A 27834-nucleotide genomic window follows, 5' to 3' on the forward strand; every position below is an offset into this window, starting at 1 on the left:
GCCGTTGGTCAGTTCTAGCGCCTTTCTCTAAACTTTCTGTTTTGTATTCCTGAGGGGCCCACAGGGGTGACGCGTCTTTCGTTTAAGTTTGTGCTTTAGATGCACTGGGTGGTTTCAATACGTAAAATAAGAACAAGCCCACCCGCGGCACCATAGGAACGCAGCAACGCTCGCCACGCCCTCGAGCCCCGTAGGCCCCGCCCCCGGCCGGGTTGACCTGCCCCCCGACTGAGCTCCTTTCCCCGGGTGAAGCACCTCGGGGTTCATTGGGTCACTTCCCAAAGATGGCGTACATGTTGAAGGTGGCGGCTGCGGCGGCGGCGGCGGCGGTGGCGGCCGAGAGCGCAATAGGTGAATACCCCGCGCGGTCGGGGCTCTTCGGGGGGCGGGGCGCGCGGGACGCGAGGCCTGGAGCTGGGGGAGGCGGCGGGTGGCCAGAGCACCTAACGTCCACTGCGCTCTGTCCCCCGATCAGCACCTTAGGCAGAAGGTATCTCCGAGGAACGCCTCAGGTTAGCGTGAGGGTTCTAGTATTCGATTCTCACAGCCACCCTAGGAGGTGTGTGCAGTTGACCTTGCCCCTCTTTGTAGGTGGCCCCGGAGAGGCGAGGGACTTGCCCAAGGGGACAGACAGCAAGCCTGGGACAGAAGTAGATGAAGTAAGTGGCAGAGAGACATTGAGTGTTAATTTCCAGTACACCATAGGAGACGCGAGAAACCAGAAAGAAGGGCAAGTCCTTTAAAAAAACGTAAGCTGAACTCCCAAGTACTTCCAGTATCCCTCTGGAAACACTTGGAGGTCAGTTGTGTGAAGAATACGAAGGGAGTGTTTTTTCCCTCCTGCCCTAATATGTTTATTATTCCGTATATAAACAGGAAAGACAAAGGCAGACGGATTTGGAAGGTTCCTTGAGTCCTCTACACCTCCATTTAAAAAAAAAAAAAAAAGCTGGACAGACTCAGTAATGACAGAAACTCAAGTTTTCTGACTCTCAAGCCACCCACTTTCTCCTCTTTCTTTTTCCTCTTCTTCATCAGAGGGCCACTATTTCAATTAATTTGAAATTCCCTGTTAGGAAGAGTCCCAAGTGGTAATGTCTCAAGAGTTACTCCTGAACATTTGCCATAAAGCCTTCAGCTTAGAACCTTCAGAAAGTGTTCAGGGATGAACCTTTAATAATGTTAGATCGGTTTGCTAGATAGTGCTCTCTCTATTCCACCTATTCAAATTCACAGCTCTAGCCATCCGTTGAAGTCCCATCTCCAGCTAACCAGTTCTTTATTGATCACTATAGTCTTCCTTACCGGTCACAACATTTCTTATACATTTATCATTGCAAGTCACCAGGGCTAAGTGATGAGCCACATAACAAAGAAGTGCACCATAGTAGTTTTAGCTGTCTCCACACTTTATCAGTTTGAAGAGGTGATATGTTACATGAAAAAATATTATAATAGGCTGAGTACAGCTTGTTGAAATGAATCTAATAGGTGATTCTCGAGTTTCCTCCTGGTCCCTCCTTCCTCTCCCCAGTAAGATATAAGCAGCATCTTAGCTCACACACAATTGCAAGTAACCCTTTGCAAAAAAACAAAGATAAGAAAAATAAGACAAAGAGTCATCTCTTATTATCTCTTAGAAAGCCATCTGTTAGAATGTGGATATTGTTCATAAAACATACACTGGAGATATTAAAAGTTGAAAATCAAAATAATGGTAAAAATTTCAGAGAAAAGAGAAGATTCAACATCATGGTTTAATAACATCAACTTTGATGTCAGACAGACCTGGGCTTGAGGCCCAGCTTAGTGTGACCTTGAGGAAATTACTTAATCAGGCCTATTTTCCTTGCCTGCAAATGGGAAAAATAATATTGTCTGATGCACAGAGTTATGGTGAAGATTGAAGTGCTCACTGAACTATTACTGTTATGTCCATTTTATGGCCCTGAGAACTAATAAGCAGAGCTAGGCTGGCACATGATGTACTCCCACTTCAGAATTCATGATTTCACAGTTTGCTTAGGCAAGATTACAGACTTAGGCAAGCTTACAGGGCAGTATTGTTGCATAACTCTAACAATGAAATAAAGCCATGGGTCTCTACTGGTAATGAGGTCAAATCAACAAGATGGTCCATCATGGTATGCCATAGGATTCAATTCTCTACTATTGGTAAATCCCAGCAGTATGGAGAATGCCTAGAGACTAGGGAGTATCTGCATTGGGGATAATAACTAGCTTATACAGTTCTTGAAAGGCAGAATTGTTACATAGTTTCCACTTATATATGATATTAAAAGGAGTTCTCAAAGCAATAGTCATGAGCAGTGTGGGTGAGTCAGAGGGTTACTATAAACAGCTAATTTTAACTTGAAAAAATTGTAAATCACTATTCTTGTATCAAAAAGCAAAAGGAGAACTATGCCTATAATACCTTCCAGCATTATTATTCCACCAGGGTGTTAGTAGTCACTAAATACTGAAATACTACCAAAGATCTTCTAAAATCACAGCGCACACCATAAGTTTTCCAGAGTAAAAGGAGACTAGTCTCCTTGTCATAAAAAGTAGTTAAGTTGTGGATTGATGAAATGATTCAGGGAATACAGAAATACCATGTATGTCAAAACATTAATACAAGTAATGCAAGTAATCTTTAGTGTTTGAGAAAGATTTTTAATATAAGTCTACTATCATATATAGGGTAGGTGCACGGTCAGTTTTTTCCTTTAAAAGCGTAAAATATGTTAGAAATCAGAGATGCTTACATTTATAAGCAAGTTATTGATGTAACCTTTCTGTAAGTGCTAATAATGATTGTTCTTGGAATTTGTTATGTACTTTGTGCCAGGTACTTTCCTAAACCCTTTATATGTATTATTCATTTTAGTCTCATGAAAATTCTATGAGGTAGGTATTATCTTCCTATATGAGAAAAGAAGGACACAGGGAGGGTACGTAACTAGCCCAAGTTACAGAACTAATGGTAGGGTCAAGATTTGAACCAGGGCAGCTTAACACTGGAGCCCACATTCTTAACCATAAGGCATGCTGCTTATATGACATTTAGACACAAAACCTGAAAGTGAACATATAAATAATAATTTGAATATTAGAGAAGATACATTTTTATATGTGTATTTTTAGAAATACTTTTATTCAGTAGTTGATGGGGGGAAACCAAGAGGAAGGGAATGTAACTTCCAAAAAGTCATACATTTATTGCAAGAATTGAATGCTAATAAAGATACATTTTTTTTTTTTTTGGTAAATTATATAGACATCTTGTCATAAGGGAAAAGTAAAATGAAAAAAGTGTATTCTAAAGGCCAGCTCTGATTTATCCTCCTGTTTTAGATGCTTGAAGCTTAAATAACCCCACTTTTTCTTTTATTGTGGTTAAATATACATAACAAAATTTCCCATTTTAACCATATATAGTTGTACAGTTCAGTGGCATTAAATACAGTTGACCCTTGAACAACACAGGTTTGAACTGCATGGATCCAATTATACTCACAATTTTGCAGTAAAGTACTGTAGATATATTTTCTCTTATGATTTTCTTAACATTTTCTTTTCTCTAGCTTTATTGTAAGAATATAGCATATATATTACATATAACATGCAAAATATGTGTTAATCGACTGTATGTTATCAGTAAGACTTCTGGTCAACAGTTAAGATTTTAAGTAGTTATATGTGGATTTTTGACTCTGTTGGGGGATGGCACTCTTAACCCCCCATTTTGTTCAAGAGTCGACTGTATATTCATATTGCGCAGCCATCACCATCATCCATCTCCAGAACTTTTTCATCATCCCAACCTGAACCTCTATACTTATTCAACAATAGCCCCCGTTATCTTCTACCCCCAACCATGGTAACCATTATTCTACTTTCTATGAATTTGACTACTCCAGGTGCTGTACATATGTGGAATTATACAATATTTGTCCTTTTGTGAGTGGCTGTTTCTCTTAGCATGTTTTTAAAGTTCATCCATGTTGTACCATGTGTCAGAATTTCATTCCTTTTTAAGGTTGAATAATAGTCCATTGTATGTGTCCACAACATTTTATCTTTTCATCTGTCAATGGACACTTAAGTTATTTCCAGATTTTGGCTATTGTGAACAATACATCTATGAGCATGGATAAATAAATATCTCCTTGAAGCCCTATTTTCAGTTCTTTTGGATATATACCCAGAAGTGGGATCGCTGGATAATGTGGTAATCTTATGTTATGACCCCACCTTTAAGGAACATAATACTTTACAGAAAAACAGGAGAAGCTCAGAAAAATGAATTCTATTAAGCACACACAATAAATTCCATTTTGGCTTGCAAAGGATTACCTTCATGAAAAAAGGTAGTTTTGAAAATAGAAGATGATCCTAATAGGAGACAACAGTGGTCAAGTTATACAACTGTGAGGAGAGATTTACTTCTATAATGAAGTCATATGTAAATGGGGTAAAAAAAACCATGGTCTATTTGCTGACTGTGCTGAGTAAAAAGTTATTCCTACCAGAGTTTTAAACAGGTTGAAAATATGTATATGGTGCTGTGAATCCACTGGTTAAATGCTGAAAATATATGGGCTTCTTACCAAACAACTTGAAGGCACTTCTGATGAATGGCTTTCTAAGTATGTTATGTCTCCTCAAGTAAGATATACAAAAGTTCAGACTTGAAAACTTATTACATGCTCTAAAATTAGATTATGTAAAATTTGCACAACTTTGCAAATATATAAGAAAACATTGAATTGTGCACTTCAAATGAGGGAACCTTATAGTGTGTAAATTATAGGAAGACCTTATTAAAGGTGACTATTAGACCTGTTAGGAAGACCTTATTACAAGTGACTATTCACAGTTTTGTGGCACCTTATGTACAAATTTAACATAATTTCTTTTAAACAGTAAGTACCCTTAATGCATTTGAGTATAGACCCTTGCAGCTAAGCCTTTAGTTGTTTGGAGCCAGTGTTTGGAAAGACTGGTCTGAGATAAATGCAATCTAGATGGAAGGAAATGCAATGTTATTTTTAAGTCAAGGCACTGAAAGTATTTAGTAAGAGCCAATATTGAGGGAAAGATAGGAATCAGAGTTCAGACACACCAGATTTGGTAACATATCTCTTTCTTATATATCAGATTCCTGATTTGTGGAAGTCATTTGTTTCTTAAATCTGTAGACACTCATCTTTGCAATCCTGTTGTGTTTTACACTGCTGTTTGGTTGTTGTTGTTTTTTTTTTAAGATGTATTTATTTATTTGAGAGAGAGAGAGCAGCACGTGCAAGCAGAGAGGAGGGGCAGAGGGAGAGGGAGGGAGAATAGCCCATGCCAAGTGCAGAGCCCAACATGGGGCTTGATCTCACCACCCTGAGATCTTGACCTGAGCCAAAATCGAGTCAGCCACTTAACTGACTGAGCCACCCAGGCGCCCCAACACTCCTGTTTTTAAATATCTGATACATTTATTCACATATTTATACATTGTAGTTTATTGTGAAGCTATGTGGAATAGTCACAAATTACACATTATGGAGTTCAAAGTAATGTAGTTGTACCTTTCTGAGATGGGAGGCAGAGAAACCTAAAACTAGAATTGTGAATTCCTGCCAATCAGAGGGCAACCTAATTAAAAATATCTTTTAAAAGTTGCCAAAGGCAAAGGAGAAAGTATAATTTTTTAAATGTTCACAGCAGACTTTTCAGAAATCTTTTTTATTAAGTAACGATAAGGATCTATATCACAGTACCCCTTTATTCCATGTTTCATGTTCCAGTTTGCTTGGTCTACAGGATTTCACTTTAGACTTTTTTAAAAAATATTTTATTTATTTATTTGACACAGAGAGAGCGAGCGAGAGCAGGAACACAAGCAGGGGGAGTGGGAGAGGGAGAAGCAGGCTTCCAGCGGAGCAGGGAGCCAGATGTGGGGCTCGATCCCAGGACCCTGGGATCATGACCTGAGCTGAAGGCAGACACTCAATGACTGAGCCACCCAGGTGCCCCCACTTTAGACTTTTAGCTAAAGTCATCCCATTATTGTTGTCCTTGTTGTTTTAAGGTAATTCACATAACGTACCATTTTAAAATGTACAATTTAGCAGCATTTGTTACATTCACTATGTTGTGCAAATATAATCTTTATTTAATTCCAAGACTTTTTTTTTAAGATTTTATTTATTTGACAGAGACACAGCGAGAGAGGGAACACAAGCAGGGGGAGTGCGAGAGGGAGAAGCAGGCCTCCCGCAGAGCAGGGAGCCTGATGCGGGGCTCAATCCCAGGACGCTGAGATCATGACCTGAGCCGAAGGCAGACTCTTAACGACTGAACCACCCAGGTGCCCCTAATTCCAAGACATTTTCATCACCCCAAAGGGAAATCTCATGCCAGTTAAGCAGTCAATCCCCATTCCCACCTCCATCCAGCCCTTGGCAACCACTGTCCTGCTTCTTGTCTGTGGACTTACCCATTCTGGATATTTCCTATAAATGGAGTCATATAACATACGACCTTTTTTGTCTGGCTGCTGTCATTTAGCATAATGTTGTCACTTGGTATAGTGTTTTCAGGGTTCATCCATGTTGTATCATTGCTTCAAATCCACTGTATGGACTGTACGAATATGAATCATTTTCCATGGGTATTGGGAATAGTGCTGTCATGAAAATTTGTGTACAAGTTTTTGTTTAAGTACATGTTTTCAATTATTTTAGGTACCTAGGAGTGGAATTTCTGAGTCACATGCTAATTGTATGTTTAACTTTCTGAGTTTTCCAAACTCTTTCATGGCAGCTCTATCATTTTACATTCTTGCCAGCAATGTACAAGGATTCCAATTTTTCCACATCCTCATCAAAGCTTTTAGTTGTGGGTGTGAAGTGGTATCCTGTTGTGTTTTTGATTTGCCTTTCCCTAATGGCTAATGATATTGAGTATCTTACATGCTTTTTGGCTATTTTTATCTTCTTAACCCTTTATTTTTTAAGTTTATTTATTCAGGTAATCTCTACACCCAATGGGGACCTCATGACCCCAAGATCAAGAGCCTCATGCTCTACCAGCTGAGCCAGCCAGGTGCCCCTCTTAACCCTTCATTTTAAAGAATTATTGAATTCTCACCAGTATCACTGGGTTTATTTTTGTTCTATTCCTAGAGACCAAATAAGACCAATAAAGTGATATTTTTTTCTCAAGCTAGTTTACATTTCTAGAGGTAAGATAAACCTGTAACCACAAAGTCTTGACTTTTACATTATATAAAGATGTTAGGGGCGCCTGGGTGGCTCAGTCGTTAAGCGTCTGCCTTCGGCTCAGGTCATGATCCCAGAGTCCTGGGATTGAGCCCCACATTGGGCTCCCTGCTCAGCGGGGAGTCTTCTCCCTCTCCCACTCCACCTGCTTGTGTTCCCTCTCTTGCTGTGTCTCCCTCTGTTAAATAAATAAATAAAATCTTTTAAAAAAAAGATGTTATCTTTCTATTTTCCTAACATATAATGAAGATTTTGTGTTCCATTAAAAAGAAAAAGAACCAGTCATTCTAATAACTATTTCCTCATGATAAAATGGTTATGGAGAAAGGTAGACCACAGGGAGACTTCCGATAGCATGAGTTGCTTGGGCTTCCTTTTCAGTGTCAGAGGTTTTGGAATGTCCCCCAACAAACCGGAACAGTATATAAAACTTCACCTTCACTTGGACATCTTGTAATTTGTTCCTGTGATATTTCCATGTGTTCCATTGCTGATAATAGGATGCCTGCCAAAGAACCACCAGCTAGCTGCCCCAATTCTTATAGAGATAACACTGATAAGGATGGGGCGCCTGGGTGGCTCAGTCGTTAAGCGTTTGCCTTCGGCTCAGGTCATGATCTCAGGGTTCTGGGATCAAGCCCCTCATCAGGCTCCCTGCTCGGCAGGAGGCCTGCTTCTCCCTCTCCCACTCCCCCTGCTTGTGTTCTCTCTCTCGCTGTGTCTCTCTCTCTCTCAAATAAATAAATAAAATCTAAAAAAAAAAAACACTGATAAAGAGAATTCAGAAATACCTAGACTCAATATTTGATACCCTTAAGATTTCACAGAGCAAACGACTTCTTTTGATGTGCATTTTACTCTAAAGATCATTGCCCTTACCTACAATGTTTTTTTTTAATACAAATACGTTCTGTATTGAACTTTCATTGCAGATGCACAGATAGTAGAGATGCAAGGGAAGAGCAGTTTGACCAATGATTTTGTTGGTTAGCATTTTTAAAATTCACTGTTACCATGCTCTTGAGATAGTTTCTTGGTCTCCACAGATTACCCTGCGTACCACTCAGTTAGCAAATGATCATCATGAGAGTGGCTGAATTTATTGTGAACCTATTATGTATGTCTGGCACCGTATTATATTTTTACACCAAATATCTTTACAGCAAACTTAGCAACATAGATATTTAGTAGGTAGTACCAGAATTTTTTTAAAAACTGAAATAAAATACAACAGAGTAGAAAATATCAGAGCACATCATATCTATTGAGGATTAGGTATGCTTTTCATGAAACTTACTTTCAATTGTACATTTATGTATGTACGTACTAGTTTGGAATACACTTGAATTTCAAAATACAGTGAGTCCATAGAACTGAGCTGTGTCAACCTATTGATAATGACAACCTTTGGGTATTTCCATAATCAGTAATACAGGCTCGAGCATAGCAGAAGACTATCTTAGGCTGAATTTTGCCTTCTACTGACCTATAATGCATCACGTTTGTCAAGCAGTACCATACACTGGTTAACAATCCCATGGGAGGACTCTAAACACTTCTCCCCATTGCATCCTGGTGCCAGAGTCTTCAAAGAAAACACAAGCAGTAGATGGAACAGTGCTTTACTTACATAGAAAGGAAACAGAGCAAGATTACCTTTAATAGTGGGTGTTGGTCCACCATTGCCAGTGAGTTTCTCCCAGTGGCCATGCAGGACAGTTTACCTATGCACACTCCTCTTGTGCTGTCCCCTCTCCACAGAGGACTGATATAACAGTGAGGACTCATGTAACACATGACGCACACACTTTAAGCTGAGACCAAAAAGCATTCATTGAGCCTGAAAGAGGGAAAGATACTCCCAGGGCAAGATGATAAGCCCTGCACAGGCCGTATGGGCTCTTTATCTCTTGCTAAGGAAGTTTTCATCCTTATGCAGTTGAGTGGGGGTTGAAAGACTATACACATTGAGACTGCCTTTCCCCACAAGGTTTGTGGCCTTAAATAGTGTCACTTTAATCTCATTATCAATAATTTCAGTAAATGAATTAATTATTTGTTAGCTGGAGCTCTCTGATACTAAGTACTGTTTAATGTATTTTCCATTAAGAGCTAAATCTAATTGTTTAGAATATGTGTTCTTCAATTTGCTATTTTGTACCTTTTTTATTAAGTGATGTAGTTTTACAAGATTATTTTTAGACCTCGTATATGTATATAGTTTTAGTTCTGGGGAGAATCTAGCTCTTAAAATCCAGTGCGTTGGGGACTGGGGAAACAGTAATCCACAGGGAGAACACATTACAAGTCTCTTCTGTTTCTAAATGAAAACAATTTCTTCACATTCAGAAGCAGTTCTGCTTCTAATTCTTCAAAATTACAAAAAGAAACAGTTTTTAAAAATCTGGTTTCAGGGGGAATTCTCACAAGTTTAAGGACAATCTTAATCTTTGCTTGTTTTTCTCCCAACGATATATTTTCCTTAGTAATCATTAAAAAAAAACACATTGAAAAGCACTGTAACAGTCACGACTTTAATACATATTACTATAAGACAAAAAAATTCGTTATAGGTAGGGAAGAAAATTACTTGTTCTCATCATTAAATGTGTGTTGTTTCACTGTCACATTCAAACTTAACCTCTTGTGAAATGCAGAGAATAGCAAGTAATTCTTAATGCTGTGCAGTTATCCTTTAAGTGTTATCAGTAAATAGAAATTATCATGAAAAATGCCATCTTTGTTTTAAATCTAAAAAGCTCAGAATTAATTTTTTGATTCCAGACAGTTGTTTCAGAGCAGAGTAATATTGACATAGTTTTTCCATTTATCTCTCTGATTTAATTTCAGTAATTAAAACCACAATATGTATATAAATGATTTTTAAATGTATTATGCATTTAGTTTTTTAAAAAATTAATTTTATAAATCCATTAATTCTCAAAAGAAGGATGTCAATGGCTGTCCCATTTTTCAGGGCTTTTTTCCAGACTTCAGACTCCAGTTCCGAAAGTAAGAACTTTTTCCACATCACTGTCCTCGCTTCAAGTGGCAGGTCCTGTGTGGAACCTGGGTCGACTCAATCATGTAGCAATTGCAGTGCCAGACTTGGAAAAAGCCAAGGCATTTTATATGGATATTCTGGGGGCCCACGTAAGTGAGACGGTCCCTATTCCTGAGCACGGAGTATCTGTTGTTTTTGTCAACCTGGGAAACACCAAGATGGAGCTGCTTCATCCGTTGGGAAATGACAGTCCAATTGCAGCTTTCCTGCAGAAAAACAAGGCTGGAGGAATGCATCATATCTGCATTGAGGTATTTTATTTCAATGTTTGGTGTTTCAAATTTCTCTTTTACAAAGTGTCTTTTTTTTGCATTTTTTTAAAGTTTATTATGTTATGTTAATCACCATACATTACATCATTAGTTTTTGATGTAGTGTTCCATGATTCATTGTTTGTGCATAACACCCAGTGCTCCACGCAGAATGTGCCCTCTTTAATACCCATCACCAGGCTAACCCATCCCCCCACCCCCCTCCCCTCTAGAACCCTCAGTTTGTTTCTCAGAGTCCATCGTCTCTCATGGTTCATCTCCCCCTCCAATTTCCCCCCTTCATTCTTCGCCTCCTGCTATCTTCTTCTTTTTTTTTTAACATATAATGTATTATTTGTTTCAGAGGTACAGGTCTGTGATTCAACAGTCTTACACAATTCACAGTGCTCACCATAGCACATACCCTCCCCAATGTCTATCACCCAGCCACCCCATGCCTCCCACCCCCCACCAAAGTGTCTTTTACTCTTTAAGACTAGATATTGTCACTGTCATCAGAAACTGGTATTAAGTTCTATAAAGGGAATGGTAATATTGGTCTTATTCAAAGATGGATCCATGGATATATTCTCTTTTCCTCTAGAAAACTAAATAATAATAATAATAAATTTTACTGAAGTCTGGATTTAACAGCCACAACAAAGGCTACCAAAGCTGGCCAAAATAGATTTGCATCTTTGCTATAGTATTTATTGATTATACATAACCTCCCATGTAATAGGAATACAGCTGCTTTCACTATCACAAGGCAATTAGAAGAAGAAGGTGAAAACACTTTATAGAGTAAGAATTTCTATATACATGCTAAATTCTTATGATTATTTTCTATCCTTTAAATTCTAATAACTTGTTCCTTATTACAATAGCAATATATTTTCAATTACTGACTGTGATTTTAAGACCTTTCAATTGCATCTGCTTACAATTCCCGAGAAAAACTTGAAATGTTAGACAAGAACATTCTCATTAGAGAGCCCGTATCTGTAGATATTCATGTTCAGATAACTGCCTTTTGTAATATCAGCAATACTAATTATGCTTCACTTTAAATTATTTTGATAGGACAATTCTTTTGATAGAAAGAATGGCATAATTAATTGGTAGGCCTCATTCCTAATCTAGAAGAGAAGGGGGTTGATTCTAGAGTGAATTCAAGGATTTATTCAGTTCATTTTGCAAACATATTTGAGAACCTACAATATATACTCCACTGAGTAGAGGGATTCAGCAATGAAGAAGAAATGGACCATGCACACAGTGAGGAGGGGGCAGCTATTTAAACAGGCAAGTACACTATCCTCTGATAAAACAGAATTAATACACACGTCTTCTCAGTAACATCAATAAGGGAAAGGTTGCTCCCGGCCAGCAGAGGAGGTGAGAAGGTATCACAGGGCATGAGTTGTAATGAATGTGAAGGAATTCCCCAGATCAAGGAGGAGAAAGGTATTCCAGGCAGAGGAAATAGCATATGCGAAGGAACAGTTATACTAACAGCTCACATTGAATCCTCGGGCAGTATACCAAGTACTCAGTGTGTACTATTTTCTTTAATTTTTACAGCTACTCTATGAGCTATTCTACTCCCCTTTGACAGTTAACTTGCCTGTAGTCAAATTAGTAGTAAGTGGGAAGGCTGAGAGTCAAACCAGATTTGTTCTGATTCCAGGATCTGCACTATTAGCCATGGTACCACATTGCCTCCATTATATTGGCTAAGTTTAAAATTTGAGGTGAGGAAGCCATAACATGTTAGTAGATAAACAAGCCCAATATTTAACCTTTACACCTTTTTTAGGAGGTTAATTTTGGCTGCAAGTCTTTATTTCAGTGGACTTGTCTAAGGGTTTGTCTAAGACACCCCCCCAAGATGAGAAGCAGGATCATCAACCTTTGAATTGACTCTTCCCTTTCCCACACTAGTGTCTGTGTTCCACATCAGAGAGTCCAGGCCTTCAAAGGAAGCTGCCATGTGAGTTAGAGTTCAGTTAAGTAAAGAACAGTGGAAGTTCAGTACTGCAACAGCGAATTCAAAAGTACAGATTAAAAGGGGGAAATGAAAATGTATGTCAGTATAAAATGAAGCTGTGCAATAGGAAAAGGTGTGAAAAGTTAGTTGCTAAGTTAGTATGACACTCCCTGCCATTGTTCTCTACTCTCTGTAAAAAATAAAGTGGCTTAACTAGGTAGATGGATAGATGGATTTTATTTTTCTCTTCTCAGTCTAAAAGTGAGGTGTCCCAGAGGGGAGGGGAGGCAGAGAGAGCATACAAGGCAAAAGAGAGGATCTAGAAATTAGACATATCACTCCTGTTCGTGTCCCATTGGCCCGAGCTTCATCACCTGGTACTCTTGGCTGCAAGTGCGGTCTGTAGTCAGGCGGTTAGGTACCCTGCTAAAACTTGTGCTATTGCTATAATTAAAAGGAAAAGGGGAGGGCGTATTGGAGACCACCCATCTATGCTGCACTTGGTAATTTTGAAAAAATGATATTGCCAGAATAGCATGACACTTTTTCTGAATGAAGGTATGCTGTAGGATGGAAACATAGGAGAGTTAGGGTCGCCTGCTGCCGCAGTCTATGAAATGAAGTCGTCATCACATGCAGGGGTTTGATTCCCTGACTCACCAGATAGAGCAGAATTCCTCACCTATCCTTGAACAGGACACATTTCTGTTGAACGAAGCCACTGAGATTTCAGGGTAAATTTTCTTTTTTAATGTAAAGACATATTTAATGATTCTTAATAATCACAGATACAGGATTAGGGAAACAGCAAGAAATGCATGGCATATTAAACTGGGTGATTCTAGGAGAGTTTAGTAAGGGAATTCCTTATAAGACATGGGCAAAGTTTAGGTAGTCAACAGTACATGGCGCAGTATCCTTAAGGCTAGCTCTGGGATGGGATGGGGACTGTTAGAACCTCTTAAGTCTGAAGGGACAAGTGAAGGACCATTACCAGGACCTACCGAGGGAAGTGTACTGAGCAGGTCTCTAAACAAGAGTGGTGGCCTTCGTTAGAGGGAGCAAGCCAGGGAAACTGGGCAGGGTGGGGGCAAGGGACTAAATATCCCCACTTCACCTGTTCCCCACCCTCCTATCTTCATGTTAGTGGACCCAGAGAAAAGCAAGTTTTTGAATGCAAATAAACTTCCTGACACACAGAGCGTGATGAAGCAGAGTGGAACACAGCGAAGAAGGAAACCAAAGGGGCGAGTGGAAGATATCTGGCATACCTTCCATCCCATTGACTCTTCAGGGTAAATTATTTGAGCACAGTATAACCTAGTCTGTTCTGGCTAATACCACTTGGGTCTGAAATTGCCTTTTACTGAAAGTGCAAAAAGTAATAGAATTGGTCAGAAAAATACTTTCTTGGTCATTACAGTTACTGTTGCCATTGATACGCATTATCCTACAACTTTGGGGTGGCAAACAACAACTATTTGATTTTGTTTAGGATTTTGTGGGCTGGGAGTTTGGGGGAGGGCTCTGCCAGGCAGTTCTAACTTGGGATCTTTCATGTGCTTACAGTCAAATGCTGGCTGGAGGTACAGTTGTGTGAAGGCTCGCCTCATTTGAGGTGGCTGTTGATTCCAGCCAGCAGCTGGGTGCTTGGCCAGGCCTTCCAGTAGGAGCACCTGCATGTAACCTGTTCAGCTTCAACTGCTGAGGGTAGTTTTAAGGATAGCTGGACTTCTTACTGGGCAGCTGGCTTCCCCCAGAGTGAGTGTCCCAAGAGAGCCAGGCGGAACCACATGGCCATTTCTGTCCCAGCCTCTGAAGTCCCACACCAGTCTCTTGGTCATACACAAGCTTTTCAGGCAGACCAACTGCAAGAGAAGAGGACATAGACCCTGCCTCTTGATGGGAGGAGCAGCAAAGAATCCATGGACAAGTGTATAGCCGTCAATATACTAATGTGTTCTAAGCAAAAGGAAAATGTGGGAAACTTTTAAATGGTATAGAATGATTTTATTTTCAAAGATCCAGAAGTGGGAACCAGCAGCATTCTCATATGCATGAGGAAGTAACCTATCTGGCCTTTGTAAATATAAGGAGATTCAAGATAGGTGCTTGATAAGGTAGAAAATGATAAATATCATCTACATAGTGATATTTAAAAACCAGTGACTTTGGCTTTTCCTGTTTGGGGGATAGGCAACATTCAGAATGTGTCTTCTGGAAATGCTCACAATCTTCTATAGCTTTATGGCTCCTAGCCACTTATTTCTTAATGCCCTTCCTTCTTTTGAAATGTTAAATACACCCCATCAGAGAAGTGAATTTCTTCTCTGTAATTATCACCAGGATACTTTATATTCTTTCCCACTTGGACTTCATATAAAACCCCTGGTTTAGCAGTGTGTCTGCTGTGGGCAGACATCATAGCTTTTTGTTGACTTGACAGATTTTAAACAAAAGGTACTTTTTTCTCGTACATGAATTAGTTTCTCACCAACTTATCAACAGCTTTCTGTCAAAGTTGGCTTTTGGTTTCATTTTCATGTACACGTGCACATACACACAATTCATTAACACTTTCAGCAGGGGTCTTCCAGAACTGATCCCCAACAAGTTCCCCTCTATTCTATTTGGTTCATGTCTTTGTCTACATTATATTGCTGATTGTCGAGTATTTTCAGTTTCACTCTGATCCTTGCTGCCTTAGGTGCTGGAGATATGTAGCTGAACAAAACACAGAGTCCCTTTCTTCCTGGAGTTGTGCGTGCCTCATTTATTCACACAAGCCCTGCGTTTTCCACAGAGGATTGGTGGGTGACTGACCAAAATATAGTTTATAAGATATAAAATAATGAACATAAGTAATAGTGCAAATTAGAACAAAAAAGAAATATAAGGCAAAATAAAACTAAAGGTAAGATTAGTATGTCTATTTGTTTTACCCAATATCACTTTGTAGTTTCCAAAACAAGAGGGAAAATAAAGAATATTCAGAATAATTATGGCTCTTTCCTCCTTCCTTCCTTTCTCTTCTTGAACAATTCAGTATTGAAGACTTTAGGTAGGACGCAGCAAAATAGTTGTCTGTGTTTGTGGGGAGAGCTGGAGTAGCCCAGAGCAGGGTGTTGGGGCCAGAGTTGGGTAAGAAGAGCATCTGCAAGTGGGAGCTGCCTGCCATGGGAAAGCCAGGGACTGAGTAAAATGCCCATGCATGAGGAGGTCCAGCTCAGGGTGTCAGTATCTGAACAGGATGGGGTTGGAGTGTACCTGCAGGGAGACAGCTCAGCTTCAGATATCAGCGTGAGAAGGGCATCAGCATGGAAGGCTAGCCCAGTGCAGGCCTGTTGAGGGTGGCATCCATGTGGGTGGGAGCAGGCAGCATGGAGTGTAAGAGCCTAAATAGTGTGAGGGAGGTATTAACACTGTGTGTGGGAGGGTGGTGGGGGAGGGTAGAGTCAGGACCTGAGTCCTGTGAGGAGTGTATCAGTGCAGGGGGAGATGGTGACTCGGAGTGGGGAATTGAAGCCAAGTGGGATGGTATGATAAATGTTCTCGCATGAGGTGGCCTGATATGGGGAGCCAGGGCCTGAGCAGGGTGAGGCAGATATCCACATGGAGTGGAAGCAGGTATAGGGAATCAGAGCCCAAACAGAGTGAGAAGCATGTGTACACCTTGGGACAATTCTGTGCACAAGGTTGGGGCCCAAGCAAGGTGAGGAGGACTATTACACAGGGAGTGCCTGAACCCAAGTGGGTTAGGAGGCCTCCACACAGGGGGCCTGGTGATGTGGGGTAGTGATTGGGAGCTCCGATGGAGGGGGAGGGGCAGCCAGGGGAGTGGGGAGGGGACACACGTGGTGAAGAGTACATTGCTGAGGGAAGGGCAGCAGCGGGGGTAAGGGCTAATTTCTTAGAGGGTTTAATCAAATAAGTATAGTGAGGATCATGGGAGTCAGGCTTGCCAGTCTGAGAAATGGCATTACAAGTACAGAAAGGATATTAGATTTCATCTAGAGGTAATCCTGCACCAGGCTGATGGGGAAACATGAATGATAAAAATGTTATGTAAAAAATAGGATTGGGGTGCCTGGGTGGCTCAGTGGGTTAAGTGTCTGCCTTTGGCTCGGGTCATGATCCCAGGGTCCTGGGATCGAGCTCCGCGTCCAGCTCCCTGCTCAGTGGGGAGTCTGCTTGTCCCTCTCCCTCAACCCCACCCCTGTTTGTGCTCTCTCTCAAATAAATAAAATCTTAAAAAAGATAAAATAAAAATAAAAAATAAGATTAAAAAAAGTGTAAAGAAATGCAGCAGTTTTATTTTCTGAGTAGTCCCATAGTAGAGGACCAATTTTTTTCTTTATGGTTTTGTATGTTTTATAGATCTGTTTCCATTGAGCATATATTCCTTATGAAAGAAAAATTGTAAGGCTAGTAAGACAACTTATTTTTTGCATACTGGGGAATGTCTATTCTTCAACCAAAAAGGCAGAAAATTCTGCTTTTTAAAAAGTTCCATTCTCTTTTTGGCTTTATGATAAACCCTAGGGGATAGCTAAGCTCCATGAGTGATCTGTATGTCACCAGTTCCCAGATGTGAGGGTTTCATAGAAAGATAACATTTCCAGAAAAAAGAACAAAACAAAAAAGTAGACAGTTTAATGAGGTTTTAAACTTTGTGTTAAGGAAAAAAAATCTAAACTTCCAACTACTGCTAACATCATTTTGTAAAAGAAAATGCAAATTTATTACCAAGAAAAAATAAGAAGGAAAAGGAGAGATCCTCTTAGAATAAAAGAATCCTGTCAATTAAACAAATGTGGAAGTTGAGGTGATCTATGCCCTTCTGTCATAATTCCGAAGAATACATAAGAACCCTCTGAACCCCATGCAAAATAACATTGTTAGGTTTGCATAATTTACTTAGTTTTTAGTTTGGAAGGCGGGGAAGACAGTTGAAACAAATATTTTATCCAGACTTTTCATTTTAACTTTAATGGGTTGATGTCAATTTGAGGATTAAATTTCATTCATTGTTGATATCATTTAGGATCATTCTAATATTAAATAAAAAGCCTATATTTTTGGAAGTAGTCAAAATATGCACCATTGAAAGCACATTATTCTGTACATTACTCAGTGTAGAATTATTGAATCCATATAATTGTATACCTGAAATTAATATGTTGTATGTTAATTATACCTCAATAAAAAAAGTTTTTTAAGTAGCACACTATTGTTCATAAAATTTGGTTACAGAGAATTATATACCTTAAGATTTTTAAAAAGATGTTACTTAGTCCAACTCCTTATCGTCTAACAAGTAAGACTGCATTGACATTTTTTAGATGAGGCAGTTCAGGATCAAAGAGAGCATAAGATTTACCTGAGGATTCTGAATTCCGACTGTGACAGTCCAAACATCTTTTATTTGGAGTATTGGCGCTCTTAATTTACAAATGACAGGAGAAAATCAAAATAAATTTCCTCAGACACAAGGTACAACCCACACAACCACTACCACCAAAAAAAAAAAAAAAAAAAAGCTGATAGGAAGATGAGATAAATAGCGCAGATTTTCACTTAATGGCATTCAAGGTCATACAGAGCTATAAGATGCATAACTGTAATTGTACAAAGGACTATAAAATAAAAAATTTGTAGATGGGTTATTATTGACTGTGTTATTTTTATTCCTTAAGGGGAAAGACTTAACTTCCCAAATCAAATTGCTTTGCATTTCTTATAAACTTAAAGTACATAATGCATCCACTTTCAATTCAGAAAATTAAGACAGTTTTATTTCATTGTTTTTATTACTGCCAAGCAAAATATTAGGAATACTTCCGAAGAATTGTAAATTTTATAGCAACACTCTAACAAAAGGATGAATATGGTACAAGATCTTTAAAATCAAAATCAGTAATATAGAAATAGTAACAGAAATAGAAATAGATGCTAGTGCAGTGTTAATGTAGGCATCAGAGACACAGGGGTCAACTCAAAGTGCCCTGTTAAGTGTCTGTGTTAGTGTAGGCATTTTTTCAAAATATAAATCTAATTTATTAAGTCTTAGAAGTATTTCTTGAATTAAAGGATATTGAAGAGGCAGTATACTAAAAATGGAGATGCAACATCAGAATTGTAGATGTTTGTACTTGGGTAGAATGTTCTATAATGAGAATATCCATGATTATATTTAGAGAGTAGAAGTTACCAAAAGGGCACTTGGAAAAAAGTCATGATTCTGTTACGAATTTTTTCAAACATATAAGAAGTAGAAAAAAATAATGTAATGAACTCCCATCACACAGATTCAGCAATTTTCAAGATCTTGGCACATTTGCTTTATTTTTTTTTCTTAAACTATTTAAGAATCATTCACAACATGTCATTTCATCTTTATGTAGTTTTTGTCTCTAAAAAATTAACCATGATGTTATCATATTGATCAAAATTAAAAATAAACCTTTTGGCACCATCTTATACACAGTCCATGAAGCAAATTTATTAGATTGATTCACAAATGTCTCTAGATTGACTTATTCTAATCAGGACTCAAACAAGGTCCACTTATTACAAATGCTTGTTAATCTCTTTAGGTCCTTTTTAAAAAAAAAATTATTAACCTCTTGCTAGTATAGTACATTTGTCAGGATTAATGAACCAGATTGATAAACATTATTATTACCTAAAATCTGTATTTAGATTTTCTTAGTTTTTACCCAGTGTCCTTTTTCTGTTCTAGGATCCCATCTAGGATACCACATTACATTTAGTTATCATGTCTCCTTAAGCTCCTCTTGCCTGTGACACTTTTTCAGAGTTTCCTTGTTTTTGATGACCTTGATATTTTTGAGGATTACCAGTTAGTTATTTTGTAGAAAGTCCCTCAATTGAAATTTTTCTCATGATTTAGACTAGGGTTATTTATTTTGGGGAGGAAGACCACAGAGGTAAAGTGTCATTCTCATCATATCACATCAAGGATACATATTATCAACATGACATTACTGTTAATATTGACTTTTATCCCCTACCTGAGGAAATGTCATCATGTCTTTCCACTGTAAAGTTACACTTTTTTCCCCCTTCTCCATAATATAAACTTTGGGAAGGAAGTCACTGTATGAGGCCAACACTGAAGGGATGGAGAGTTAGGCTCCATCTCTTTGATAATTCCATAAATTATTTGGAATTTTCCTGAATGGAAGATTCATCTGTTCTTCCCTGTTTATTTATTTAATTATTTGTTATTCAATAAGTTACTTATCCATTAAGACATTTATATCAGTGAAGATTTATAGTTATTTATACTTTGGGCTATAACACAATACCACTTTATTTTGTTGCTCAAATTGTTCCAGCTTTGTCAAAAGGGCACTTTGGGTTGACTCCTGTGGCTCTGATGTACCCCATCTTTTTGTTTGTTTGTTTTCCTCCCACACATCCTTATTTTCTGGCACTGCAAGATGCTCCAGACTTATCATCTATATTCCCTGCCCTAGCCTAAAACCAGATATTTCTCCAAGGAGCCCTGGTGCATTTTATTGGAGAATGGTATTAGAAACCAAGATCTGGGCTCTGGTATGCTTGTTGCTACTGGGGTGTCTGTCACTGTTAATTGGCCTTTTGAGCTAACAGAGCAAGGGCATATATGTGTATATACTAGATAGATAGATAGATAGATAGATAGATAGATAGATAGATAGATAGATGATAGATATTTACATAACCAGACAGAAATTTTATGATGAACTCATGAGTTCATACTGGTGTCTCTAGCTATAACCCATTACCATGTGAACCACTGGGAGCCTTTTTTGCTATTCATAACTGCCCGTTCCAACAGTGAGAAACTTGACTCCCACCATCTGCATTTATTTAATTGTTCAATTTCAGTATGGATATATAGTGGTTGTATTTGTTTTCTAGGGATACCGTAATAAATTACCACAAACTTGGTGGCTTAAAAGAGCAGAAATTTATCTTCTTAAGTTCTAGAGCCTAGAGTCCAAAATCAAGAGGAAGAAATATGGAGGGGGGAAAAAAACAGAATAGATCATAAGAGAGATGTAGAACATGGTCAAAGGTTTTATAGTTGTATAGTTGGAATCCCAGAAAAAGAGAAGAGAGAAAATAGAACAGAAACAATAATTGAAGAAAGAGTCTACAAGTACATTACCAACCTGAGGTAAGACATCAACCCACAGATTCAAGAAGCTCAGCAATCCCAAGTAGGGCAAATTCAAACAAAACCATACCTAAGCATACCATGGTCAAGCTGAAAGCCAAAGATGAAGAGAAAATCTTAAAAGCAATCAGAAAAAAAAAAAGACAACAGAAATTATGAAATAACATAATATGTAATGACATTTTTTTAGATACTGACAAAAAACCCTGCCAATGTGGAATTTAGCTGAGATAATATAACAGAGGCCAGATTTATCCATTTGCCTCAAACAAACAAGCAAAAAAATCTAAACAAAATATATGAAATGATTTTTGGCATTGGACATCAGACGGCACAACACATTCCTGAAAGAAGGGAAACAAGATGAGCCCTTCTATTTCTCAGCTTACTGGCTGGGGAGAGTTTCGAGACTGCAGTGCAGGAAGAGGAATCCAAGTGAGAGTTAGCAGTCTCCCTGAGTTGAGGAAATAGAAGTTGGGAGTCCGGGGAAGCCAGGGTGATTGAGTTTGCAGTATAAAGTATGGGAAAGAGATCTGCATAGAGAGTGTTTTCTAGAGATCTGCAGTACCTCCCAGGTCTTCATCTGAATATTGAGCAATGCATGCATATGAGGAAGCTACCTGAGGTTGGGAATAGAACACTTTGAAAGTATTAGAGGGGACAATCCTTACACCAGTTGGAGTAGTTTGTGTTCTTACCCACCATAGTGGAAGTCCTTGTGATTTATGGGACATGGAGTAGAGTATTCAGGACTGACTTATCAATGAGGAGAATCAGTTGTAGATTAAAGGCTGCTCTGATCCTTCAGTAAGTGAATGGGTAAATAAACTAGTACATCGAAACAGTGGATTATTTTCAACACTGAAAAGAAATAAGCTATCAAGCCGTGAAAAGACATGGATGAATCTTAAATATATATTACTAGTGAAAGAAGCCAATCTGAAAAGGCTATCTAATATGTGATTTAACTATATGACATTCTGGGGCGCCTGGGTGGCTCAGATGGTTAAGCATCTGCCTTCGCTTCAGGTCATGATCCCAGGGTCCTGGGATCAAGCCCTGCAGCGGGCTCCCTGCTCTGCAGGGGGCCTACTTCTCCCTCTCCCTCTGCTTCTCCCCCTGCTCATGTTCTCTCTCTCTGTATCTCTGTGTCTTAAATGAATAAATAAATCTTTAAAAAAAAAAACTATATGACATTCTGGAAAAGGCAAAACTATGGAGACGGTAAAAAGATAAATGGTTACCAGGGGTTGGGGATGGGGGAAAGGATGAATAGGCAGAGCACAGAGGATTTTTAGGGTAGTGAAAACACCTTGTATGATACCATAATGATAAATACATTTGTCCAAACCCATAGAATGTACAACACCAAAATGACCCTAAGGTGAACTGCACTTTGGGTGATAATGCTGTCAGTATAGGTTCATCAGTTGTAACAAATAGCACACTTTGATGGGATGTGTTGATAATGACAGAAGCTATGCATTTGTGGGGGCAGGGGTTATATGTATGAAATCTTTGTACCTTTGGTCAATTTTGCTGTGAACTCAAAACTACTCTTACAGAAAGTTTAAAACAAAACAACCCGTCATCCTAGAATTTTGCAATTGGTGAAAATATCCTTCAAAAATGAAAGTGAAATGGAAACATCTTACATTGAACAAAAATGAGAGGATTCCTGTCCAGTAGACCTGCACTACAAGAAAAAACAAAGAAATATTCAGGATATCTTTCAGTATTCATCCTTTTAGGATAAAGGGAAATAATACCAAATGAAAATTCAGATCTGTACAAGGAATGAAGAGCACCAGAAATGGTAAATTTGTAGGTTAAAATAACTTTCTTCTTACCTTAAATTATGTGAGAGACAATTGACTTGAAATTTTTAAAATGTAGGGTTTATAACAGAAGAAAAACTTATGATAATAGTATAAAGGAGGGGAATTGGGCAAAGGGAAGTATACTGTTGTAAGTTTCTTATATATGAAGTGGTAGACTAATAAGATTGAAATGTACATTGTAAGCTCTAGAACAATCAAGAAAATTAAGCAAGGGATAACTAAATATAATTAAGATAAAATTGAATAGTACAGAAATACATGTTTTTTCCCCCAAGTTTTTATTTAAATTCCAGTTAGTTAACACACAATGTAATATTAGTTTCAGGTGTAGAATTTAGTGATTCAACACTTCCATACAATACCCGCTGCTCATCCCAACAAGTTGCACTCCTCAGTCCACATCACCTATTCCACCCTTCCTCCCACCCACCTCCCCTCTGGTAACCATCAATTCTCTGTAGTTAAGAATCTGTTTCTTGGTTTTACTCACTCTCTTTTTTTTCCTCAAAAATACATGTTTAACCAACAGAAGTCAAGAAAGGAAGAATGAAGTATTAATAAGACAAAAAAATAAAATGATTGACAAATTCAACTATATGAATGTTAATTAAATGTAAATGGATTAAACAATTAAAATGCAAAGATTATGTATCTGGATTTTTTTTTTAAAAAAACCCACACATCTGAAAATTTAATTAAGAAAGCAATTCCATTTATAATAGCATCAAAAATGGTGAAATACTTAGGAATAAATTGAACAAGAGAACTGCAAAAATTGTACTACAAATCATTGTTGAAAGATTAAAAAGGCCTCAATAAATGGAAAGATATTCTATGTCATGCATCATATGACTGACTATTATTAAAAATGGCAATATTCCCTAAATTGATCTATGGAAAGAATGCAATCCCCATCAGATTCTAGCTGGCATCTTTGCAGAAATGGACAAATTAATCCTAAAATTCATATGGAAATGCAAGGGATCCCCAATAGCCAAAGCAATCTTGAAAGAGAATAGTAAAGTTGGAGGATTTACACTTCCTGATTTCAAAACTTTATACAATGCTACAGTAATCAAAATGGCATGGTACTAGCATAAGGATAGATATAGAAATCAGTAGAACAGAGCTAAGAGTCAGACATAAATCCTCATATTTACAGTAAGTTTTCAACAGACATACCAAGACCATCCAATGGGGAAAGACTAGTCTTTTCAACAGATGGCATTGGGACAGCTAGATAGCCACATGCAAAAGAATGTATTGGGACACTTGCCTTACACCTTATGTTTTATAAGATTTAAAGATTCTTTTGATGGTGGGACACAATACAGTGACACTTGGATAGATGAAAAGCAAAACTCTTTGTTCCTTAGAACTCCAGATGAGAGAAAGCTGCCCTGTAGGCCACATGGGATTGCACCTGGGGACAAAGTAACAGCAAACTGGAGCTGTAGGGGCAGCTTAGTGGGGCAAGTGGGGTGGGGTTAGGTTTCATAGGCTCCCTTTAGATTGGCTAATTTGAATAATTCTGTGGGCTCTGGGGCATAGGGATTGTACCTGGTTGTCTGGTATCTATCTCTGGGTCAATTAGAGTGGGCACATAATGGCTAGAGAGTGTAAGGCTGACAAGGGAAATGGTTGGGATGTGGACTCTATCAGTTGCTCAAGAAGAACTAACCAGCCTCTAGCCCAGGGCCTCAGAACTGGGTCAAGATGGCATTTTACTACAAAGCTGTAGTACACCATATATAAAAATTAACTCAGAATGGGTCAAAGACCTAAATGTAAGAGCTAAAGCTATAAAACTCTTGGAAAAAACAGGCACAAGTTTTCATGACCTTGAATCGAGCAATGATTTCTTAGATATAACACCAAAAGCACAAGTAATAACACTGGGCTTCATCAGAATTAAAAAGTTTTGCGTAAAGACAACTCACAGAATGGAAGAGAATATTTGCAAATCAAATATCTGATAAGGCACATATAACCAGAGTAGTCAAAGAACTACTACAGCGTGTCTTTATCCTTAATCTTTTGTCTGCTTGATGTATGAGAGACTGAGAACTATGCATGTTCGGTTTGCTTTCTGTTTTTCAAGGTGGTACTATTAGGTACATGCAGAGTCAAGATTGTTTTGACATCTTGGTGGATTGTTCATTTTATTTTTGGATATATCTATTTTTATTTATTTAGCGTATTTCGCCTTAAATTTTGAACACATGGTTGAACTGTCTCCAGATCTACTGATATCATGTGACCCACAGCTCCTACCTTAAATCGCATGGTTTCTGGCATGGCCAGCCCCCACACTAAGACTTGGGTATGGCCAGCTCTACTTTAAGAATCAATCTGGTCAGTCTCTACCCTAAACAAAGACACTCCTCTCAGGTTACATAGATTATCTCCCAGACATTGAAGTAAGACCTCTCTTCAGACAAAGCCAATTCTTTACTAATACACATATATTTAAATTTATAAGTTTATTTCAGGATTTGGAGGAACATGTGCTGAACTGAGGATAATAGTTCCCTCTGGAGAGAAAAGTGATAGTGGTGGTAGTAAATGGGTACTTAACTTTATCTGGATGATTAAATTTTCATGTACTGCATAATTTTTTAATTATTTTAAAATGAAAAGACTAAGACTAACTTTGGGAAAATGGAAAGAGAAGTTAACATTCAATAGAATGAAATTCATTAATTATATACAGATATGGAAAGATAAGCCATCAGGAGGAATTCTATTGTTATGAGAGTAGACCAATTATTTCAAGATACATGAAGTAACCATGATCATAGTCTGGGCATGACTTTGATATAGCTATCAAGTTTAAAATGAAACATTGTCAGGAATGTACAAATAGGATGTATACTATTTGAAGAAATCATCATTTATATATAGTAACATCTAGTATCCTTATCAGTTGTTTGTCAAGTTTTAGAATTTAGTTTATAATCCTTGGCTCATTAAAAATCAGATTGTATAAATATGAACATTTGTTTTTGTTTTTTTCAAAGATTTTATTCATTTATTTGACAGAGACACAGTGAGAGAGGGAACACAAGCAGGGGGAGTGGGAGAGGGAGAAGCAGCTTCCCACTGAGCAGGGAGCCCAATGCAGGGCTCGATCCCAGGACCCTGGGATCACGACCCGAGTTGAAGGCAGACACTTAACGATTGAGCCACCCAGGTGCCCCAATATGAACAATTGTAAATCTATATGTTGGGTACATGGGTATTATATTCTCTGTGCTTTTTTTATGTTTAGAATGCCATTAGATTATTAAACTCCAGGGTGATTTATGACTGCCTAGGAATAGGGGATCTCATATAGCTTTCCATCCATTTACTGGGTTCTCAGTCTAAGAAGGATGACTTTTCAAGATAGAGGAGCATCATTCTTTCATCAAGTGTATAGATACAGCCACTCTGGAAAACAGTGTGGAGGTTCCTCAAAAAGTTAAAAATAGAGCTACCCTATGACCCAGCAATTGTGCTACTGGACATTTACCCCAAAGATACAGATGTAGCAAAAAGAAGGGCCATATGCACCCCAATGTTCATAGCAGCAATGTCCACAATAGCCAAACTATGGAAAGAGCTGAGATGCCCTTCAACAGACGAATGGATAAAGAAGATGTGGTCCATATATACAATGGAATATTACTCAGCCATCAGAAAGGATGAATACCCAACTTTTGCATTAACATGGATGAGACTAGAGGAGATTATGCTAAGTGAAATAAGTCAAGCAGAGAAAGTCAATTATCATATGGTTTCACTTATTTGTGGAAAATAAGGAATAGCATTAGGAGAAGGAAGAGAAAAATGAAGGGGGGGATTCAGAGGGGGAGACGAGCCATGAGAGACTGTGGACTCTGGGAAACAAACTGAGGGTTTTAGAGGGGAGGGGGGTGGGGGGATGGGTTACCCTGGTGATGGGTATTAAGGAGGGAACATATTGCTTGGAGCACTGGGTGTTATACACAATGAATCCTGTAACACTACATCAAAAACTAATGATGTAATGTATGGTGACTAACATAACCAAAAAAAATAGATACATATTACAAATACCCATCACCTTTTCACTCTTTTGGGGGGGAGTCTCTGAGGAACAGAAGTTATTAATTTTAATTAAATCAAATTTATCTATCTTTAAACAAAAGTATATAGAAACACATTTGCTCCTTTCCCAGACTGCCAATAAATATGAAGAAAATAGAAATGATTTAGAAGAGAATTATAAAATTATAAATGTTTGGATTTTTTAGAATGGGGAAAAACATTAGGTGGCAATTTCATAGTAATTTATATGAAAATATGAAGTTTTAATCTCAAAAGTAATAACTAGGTGGTTTGGCAGGTGGGAGGTTTGGGGATCCAGAGAAGCACTCCTATCTTTTGAATACATACTATTACCGTGTCATATACTGCAAAGAGCTTCTGTTGTCTCATTTTTATCTCTTGCCCATTTATATAGGCCTCATCTCTCTATTATAAATTAGGAACTCAGAGCTTTTAACAAAAAACAATATATGTAGTATTGCCAATAGTACTGCTAAAAGAAAATATTATAAAGTGTAACAAATTTTTTAGGTTGTAAGGAGAAATGTTTACTAATGGTGAAAACTCTAAGCATTGTGGTTGCTCACCTATGAAAATTTACCAACTTCTTTTCCTTCTCTGGAAGCATTAAGCTTATTTTTGTGATGGTTTAAGAATGATTCTACCCAAAGGTGGAGGAGAAGGACCTCATGAGCTTGCAAAGTTTCTTCTAAGATCCTATACTTTGGTATGTTTGTGATCTCAAAAGTGTCCTTATTTATTTCCTTTTCTCAAGGTGGACGATATAAATGCAGCTGTGATGGATTTGAAAGAGAAGAAGATTCGTAGTCTAAGTGAAGAGGCCAAAATAGGAGCACATGGAAAGCCAGTGATTTTTCTGCATCCTAAAGACTGTGGTGGTGTTCTTGTGGAATTGGAGCAAGCTTGATTTATATTTGCAAGAAACTTTAAAAATCCCCACCAAAATATCTAAAAATCCCCATTGAATTATAGTCCAGCATTGAATCCTGCACTCCTTCCATCACTTAAGAGTTCACAATTAAAGGGGCACCTGACTGGCTCAGTCAGTGACTCTTTATCCCAGGGTTGTGAGTTCAAGCCTCACGTTGGGTGTGGAGATTACTTAAAAATAAAATCTTTTAAAAGAAA

General features: G+C 38.2%; 1 protein-coding gene across 1 annotated transcript; it reads left to right on the forward strand.

Moving 5' to 3' along the window:
• The first annotated feature begins 138 nt into the window (after positions 1-138).
• Positions 139-27834, forward strand: MCEE (methylmalonyl-CoA epimerase). Its single transcript, XM_027570999.2, has 3 exons — positions 139-351; positions 10258-10595; positions 27461-27834. Exons 1-3 carry the CDS (start codon positions 285-287, stop codon positions 27611-27613), a joined length of 558 nt encoding a protein of 185 aa, XP_027426800.1. The 5' UTR covers positions 139-284; the 3' UTR covers positions 27614-27834.

The sequence above is a fragment of the Zalophus californianus genome, chromosome 6 (genome assembly GCF_009762305.2).
Source record: "Zalophus californianus isolate mZalCal1 chromosome 6, mZalCal1.pri.v2, whole genome shotgun sequence".
Classification (NCBI taxonomy): Eukaryota; Metazoa; Chordata; class Mammalia; order Carnivora; family Otariidae; genus Zalophus; species Zalophus californianus.

Excerpts from the sequence above, each read along its gene's own strand:
- MCEE (XM_027570999.2), top strand. The coding sequence starts at position 285 with ATGGCGTACATGTTGAAGGTGGCGGCTGCGGCGGCGGCGGCGGCGGTG. Across the intron at positions 352-10,257 it reads GGCGGCCGAGAGCGCAATAG|GGCTTTTTTCCAGACTTCAG; the intron begins GTGAATACCCCG and ends CCCATTTTTCAG. Across the intron at positions 10,596-27,460 it reads TGCATCATATCTGCATTGAG|GTGGACGATATAAATGCAGC; the intron begins GTATTTTATTTC and ends CCTTTTCTCAAG.